Genomic DNA, 6,726 nt, shown 5'->3' on the forward strand with positions numbered 1-6,726 from the left:
GGTAGCCCTGCTGCTTGCATGCGCATAGAGATATATGCAAGTGCAGTAGACAAAGTCAAATCCTGCTCATTTAATTAATCACAGGAGCAGCCCCATGGAAACAAGCAGGATTTGGCCTATGCACCATGCTCTAACTTATGGGCACCAATATAGACCCTCCTGAGTCTTTGGAACTAGTCCCAGCTCAGTCAGAGGCAGACACCAGGCAAATCATTCCACCTGGGTGCTTCTGCTTCTCCTTCCTGCTGTGGCCCTGTGTGTGCCTTGCCTGTTCACACTAAGATCTTTGGGGAAAGAATCCTTTTTTCCCATGTGCACATCCAATGCCTTACACAATAGCACCAGCAATAGGTTGGGGGAAAAAATCCATAATGAAACAGTGAAATGGAGAATGCAAAATACAAACCCTTTAATACAAACACTTTAATGAGGGCAAGGTGCCTCTTCAAGTTGCAGTCTTACAAAATATTAAATAAAGGACTTCTTCCTTTAGGACTTTGTACAAAAAAAATTACAATATTATTAACAAACACTGGTTCTGAATCACTTTACAATCTACTCACAGATTCCACATGGCAAGAGAGTGCAAGGAGAACTGCACCAAGTCCCCCTCCTTCCTAGTCACCTGCAGGTTCAGTACATACACTTTCACCAATAAACCTGTACTAAATGCAGCAGCAGTGACTGCCTCCAGTTGGAAAACACAGTCCATTGGTTTTAGGTTTTTTTTCTTTAAAATAAATACTTCCTGTAGTGAAAACATCCTCTATCTTTACCAGTTCCTCTCCACCCTGATAGCTGGAAATACCTGTGCGTATTAAATATTCCAAGGCATTCTGCTTGTATTCATCCTTCTCCATCAGATAGGTGACAGTCAGCTGGACAACTGGTAGGGCATGATTGTTGTAAGTTCTTAGGCATTCATTTCAGCTTTTCACTGTTGTGTGTGGAATCATGACAGTGTTCTTGGAATTGAAATGATTGCTGTTCTGAGGATGTATCTGAGGTCTGTCTCCTCATCCCTACTTCCATTTTCATGTAAGTAAATCACTACTCTTGATAGCCACCATTTCTTTGTCAAGTATAAAGGATCGTCACCAGCATAAGCATGTCATAAGCTCTCCTTAAAGACACTGGGGAGCAGGCATCCAGGATCTGCATTGTAATCTGATTTAAAAAAGAAAAATCAATCTTTAAAATACCCCTTGAAGTGTCTTACAGACAATTCAAGAATGGAGCTCCTAACCGGTGACCCTGTAAATATATCTAGTGCTAGTCAAAAAGACTCAAGCTAGCTCAGGCACCAGAAACAGGTTAGACAGGTTAGCTCAATGCTCCCCCTGCAAGGCAATCCATCCTGCTTCTAAATAGCCTCAGTCAAGTGCTAGACTGCATCTGGTAGTTGAGCTGACTTGCTTAGAGCTAGTTCTGGTATCCTAGCATGGCACTGCATTGTGCCACATAGACATATTCCATATCTCACTCCACCTTGACTCAGCAAAGTAAAACAGGTGATGCCAGAAGTTTAAATAATAATAATAATAAAACAGTATAAATTATACATGTTAAAAAACACCTGAAAGCAGCTCCTTATAAAGGTAAAAGTTATAACATTTTTAAAATGTCTTTGCTTTAAACAACAAAAAAATCAGTCCAATAACTATGGAAATCATAGTGCCATCAACATTGTGTTCAGTATCTGTAGCCCTTCAAGATAGAAAAACCAGGAGGGTTAAAACATCAAGCTATAGTCACTGACCACAGCATACACTCAGAAGGAAAGATGAGTAGTGGGAAGATGGGAGATGTTTAGGGGAAGGAAACAGAACCCACAACACTGAACCCAAAATCTCCAGCTCCAATAAAAATAGAGCTGTTTCTACAAAGCTGATTGGACATAGACTGGTCAGTATCAGCTGAAAGAGGAAAAGCTTTGAAAGCTTAGCAGTGAAAAATGGACCAGCTACAATGCTCAGCAAATCAGGGTTATGCAATCTGAGGACTTCTTACAAGCATGGCCATGCCAGAACAGCTCTGAGGACCATACTGAGGTTCCGTGAGTTGTGTTTCCCGCAGGGCAGTTCCATCAGAAATGTTCATGTTTTAGGGTAGGGTCTCACAGCACATTAAACAGCTACACGAAAACAACATATAAAAATAAACCGCAACTCCACTCCAATGGGGTGAAGAGGGTATAGGAAATAACCACATTAGAATTAAGCATCAGATCCTGCCCCAGTGAACCCATGACAACACTCTCATTGACCTCACGGGAATGGAATCCAGCCCTGTGCATCTATTATTAATTTAGCTTCCAGGATTTTGCCTCTACAATTAGTTCAAGATACACACCAGAAGAGTTTGGCTCTTAGGATGCATTCTTTATAGGAGATGCCACAATATCAGCCAGATGGAGCTGAAATGCTTTCCATTTGAAAATGAGAAGGGAGAGAGAGAGAAAAAGATTATGCAAAGAGACAGGCGAGGTGCTCCCACAGAAGCCCATGGATGAGAAGGAGAAGCTGAAAGGTGTTTAATAGAAGGACAGCGTGCTAGAATTTCCCCTGCTGTGTTCCTGAGCTGTGCATGCTTGGTGAGGTGCTCTATACACAGGCTGTTGGGAGTTCTGCCTCTAAATGACATGTCCATTTGAATACTGAAGGTGGCCTCAACTTGTGAGCCCAGCTTCTAGGAGGTTACTCTCTCCAGGAAGGGATGTCTGTGGTGATAAGGAATGATGGTAGGTCATGAGGAAGGCTCAGCCAGACAGAAGTAATTGTTTTGAACAGATCCAAAGAACAGAAAGACCACCTCCTCCCACAAAACCACACACATGGACCTCCTGTGGGTCCTTTTTCCTCCCTATTTTCTACTACAGTCACAAGGCACTGTGGTGCTTTGGTGTCCATTTGGGAGAGAAAAGGCACAAGGGTAATCTGAGGAGGAAGGAATGAAGTCATTTGGTTACATGGCATTTCTCTCTTCCAGCATGCTCTAGTGATGCCAAGTATGATAAGACCCATGAAGGAGGTGGGACTTATGGTGGGGAAGACAAACAGCAGCCCTGGAGCTCTTTATCCTTCCCAAATTGTAGTTGCTCATGCTGCAAGTTGTCAGTGCCATCCCAGGTCCACTTCACTCATCCACTTTCAGCCAGCCTTTCTTGTAGTCCTGCAGGATCTCCAGGTAGTATTGCCACTCTGGTTCGCTGTCATACTTCACCTCATACACAGTCTTCAGAGGGTCCTTGTGTTGCTTGTGAACCCTCAGAACTACTCCCTGGTACCAGGCCTCCGTCTTGTCTTTCTCTTCATACAGGTGCCGAATTCGCTTGCCCACCAATTCTGGGTACCTGGGTGGTGAGGTAGGCATCTTTGCCTCATGTCTGCGAGGCCCAAGAGTCTTGCTCAGCAGGGAGCAGTCTCTCCTTGGAGCCTGCCTAGGGTGGCGGAGAGGATTCCTCTGTGATTGCTGAAGGACCCGCTGGAATTTGATCTGGACCACTGAATTCCGGAGATGGAGAACCCTTGAAGTACTCCTGGTCTTCCTGGCAGCTTTACTGGTTAGCTTAAGCTGAAGGGTCCTGCCTGGCTTGTGGCTCTGGAAGACTGACTTCTTGGCACCTGAAAGCAATGAAAGTCTTTTGGGTGTTAAATCTGGAGAGCCCGCACCTTCTTGGGGGCACACACTCTCATCTTTGACCAAGGAGCAGCTTTCCTGAGGCTTCTCATCAAGTGGCTGGTTCTTCTCAGGTTCCACGGCAGCAGCCTCACCCTCGGAGGAAGACCCCTGCTTGGAGGCAATCAGAAACTTTCCTTTCTTGCGCTTTCCCTTGAGTATGTGGGTGGACAGCTCAGGGGTTTTATTCGACACAGTTCCAGGCACTTCCTTTTTCTTCACAGAATCTGATGCTACTGTATTTCTTTCCGCTTTCAAAGTCTCCACGTCAGGTTCACCTAGGAGGGGAAGACAGTACATGGTCCATTAAGTTAGCAGCCAGTGATCAATAACTCCTTAAGCAGTTAATTCAATGCATGGATTTTGCAACAGTAACACCTGCAAGACCTGAAGCCATGGAGACCCCACAGAATGTCAACCTCTGTCTAGTAGCAGAGGCTCCATCTCCTTCCATGGGGCTCACGTCCAGTGCCCTGAAAGAGAACTGGTAAAGAGTCCCATCAGATCCAGCTCCAACAGAGGTGGAGCACTACCTGCTGCATTCCTCTAGCAGCAGTGCCTGGAAGAAGAATGTCATTACACTGATGAAGAAGACAAGCATGCTAGTTACCCTCAAAGACATTACTAGGAAGGGGGTTCTGCACCTAGTTATCAGTGGAAGCTCTGCTTTGCGTTTCAAATGATGCTGACAATGATGCTTTGATGATAAAAATGGGTTTCACTGGTTATTGCACCTTTCCCAAGGTAGGACTGGGCTATGCTTTCACTCTCCAGTTGCCCTTGGGCAACCTTGTTCAGGTAAAAAGGTCATGGTAACCTGCACAGCAAGGATGGCAAACCATATCTGCTTCACTCCTTTCCTGTTCTGCTCAATGCTTCTGGGTCAACAGCAAGAGGTAGTGATAGCCGTAATGTTCAGATGGCTTCTGACAGAGCTGGGGCTGCGCATCACCCACCAGGGTGGGTGTGCAGCAGCCCCAGGGCCCTGGAGATCATCCTGGGTGATGGCGCCATGGAGCTCAGCAACAAGACCTTCTTCCTGTGCCAGGGTCAGTGTGGGGCATGGGGCTCCCTCCACCCAGCCCCCTCCATTCACACTATAACCATCCATCCAGCACAAGTGGTGCAGTTGCCAACCTTGGAGGTGTTCAAGATGAGGCTGGACAAGCTCCTTGTTGAGCTCGGTTGAGCCCAGTAACTTCCTACCCATGGCAGGGGACTGGACTTGATTATCTTACAGATCCCATCCAGTCTTCGAGTCTATGATTCTAAGTAAGTTAAAAATTGAATCTGCCATGATGGTTAATATCTTCTTAGTGTATCTTCAGAAGCTGCAATGCAGCTAATGACCAAGCAGTATCCAATTATTTGTTTTGGTCAGGATTTTCAAAGGAACCTATAGGAATTGGCCTAACTCCATTAGGTTCCTTTAAAACTTGCCTATTTTAGCTGGGATTTTTTAAGACCACATTGAGAAAAGGAAAAGGATTGAATGATTTTGTCATGAGTTGCTTTTATATTGCTAATGTACTTTAAGATCTTTGATGGCTCACTCTTCTCCTGCACACAGGGCTACACTACATGAAGTAGATGGGAACCTACTGTCCTGCACAACTGATCCCAGTGCCACTCAGCCTCCATGTCCCATCAGGAATTAGTGTAGTCTCCCCAACTTCATGGTTTAAATGTTTCTTTTTTAATATATAAACACACACAAAGAACAAATACCTACTTGGAGGCTTGCTGGACAGCCTGTGAACTTGGACCTGTAAGAAATAAAGTTATTGATAATCATCTGAAGAAGTAGAAAAAACACTAAGAGCTAATAGGAAGGGGTGACAAACTAATTACTGTGGGATGACTGTCTCTACTGCAGAACAAAGGCTTTGTTTCACAGCATACAGCCTCAAGAGGATCACAAGGGACTCTTCTTGCCTGCACACACTCTTGCTAGGAGAGAAAAGGGCTCCAAGTCCTCCCTGGCATAATCTCAGTCCATTTCCATTGTAAATGATATGGAATTAAGGACTCAATCCTTCGAATGCCAGAGAATCCTCAATTGCATATGGGACACGCTTGTCTCTGACAGGATGAGACTCTAAAGTGTGGCATTTACATTGAAAGGAAAATGGGAATGGTAGCCCCCCTGTGCTAGGGGCAGGGTTTAACAGGCCCTCCACACAGGTCATTTAAAGGTAAGAGATGCTTGCCCTTCAAGAAAACAGGTGTTGGCTTGGGTGCCGAGCATATGTAGACCACACCATCTACAGAGGCTAGGAAACCATCACCTTCTGGTCCTGAATGGCTTCAGAGGCAAATAAATCCAAGAAGTTCTGCATCCCTCCTCCTAGGCAGATAACAATAGCTCGTCTCTGAGGGCTATTTCAACCACGAGGCATCCAAAAGCATTTTTTGTACAATGAACTAGGGGTGCTGCTGTGACTGCAGTGCTGAATGCACCAGTGATTAAACAGCTCACACACAGCAGAACCCATTTGAGCAGTGTGCTAGCTAGGGTGCTACCGCTGCTTATGAACTTCACTGTGGACAGATATCCCAGCTACTAGGAACAGAAAAAGGATCACTGAACTACATTGTAACCAGTGGTCTCCAACAATGCACTACTCCTCTACTGACAAGAACCAATGAGCACAAGTTTTCAATGGTAGGTTTCTGTCTGTAGAAGCTAATGCCAAGCAAGAGCCCTGCTTTATACCCAAGCTAACAGAATCAAGGGCAACAGGAAAGGCAGCTGCCCCAGTGGAATCTGGTAGTGACCAGAGGTGTACCGATATATCAGTGCTATATTGGATCGGCACCGATAAAAGGAAAATTAACATTACTGGCTATTGGCTTTTTTTTGGCCGGTGTAGCCAATAATGTGTCAATAAATATAACACGCTTTCTGGTTGGGGCCCCTGGATGCCTTGTGCACATGCACAGCTGAACACATGCACGCGGCCAGGAATGCAGCCAGGCAGTGAAGAGAGCAGCACCCTGCAGGCAAATCTGTGGAAGGGAAGGGGCGGGGGTGCGGGGGGAGGGAAA

General features: G+C 45.5%; 1 protein-coding gene across 3 annotated transcripts in view; it reads right to left on the minus strand.

Moving 5' to 3' along the window:
- Window positions 1–392: 392 nt before the first annotated feature.
- CUNH15orf39 (chromosome unknown C15orf39 homolog) overlaps window positions 393–6,726 on the minus strand; it is a 25,438-nt gene continuing 19,104 nt past the window's right edge. For 2 of the 3 annotated variants that reach the window (XM_025210537.1, XM_014522460.2), the window contains one exon: window positions 393–3,956. In XM_025210537.1, the coding sequence (XP_025066322.1) occupies window positions 3,136–3,956 (821 nt within the window). In that variant the 3' untranslated portion in view covers window positions 393–3,135. Of the gene's footprint in view, window positions 3,957–5,410; window positions 5,445–6,726 lie in introns of all 3 variants that reach the window. The other variant, XM_006029084.3, reaches the window with a different exon arrangement.

Source organism: Alligator sinensis, unplaced genomic scaffold (genome assembly GCF_000455745.1).
Source record: "Alligator sinensis unplaced genomic scaffold, ASM45574v1 scaffold311_1, whole genome shotgun sequence".
Taxonomy (NCBI): domain Eukaryota; kingdom Metazoa; phylum Chordata; order Crocodylia; family Alligatoridae; genus Alligator; species Alligator sinensis.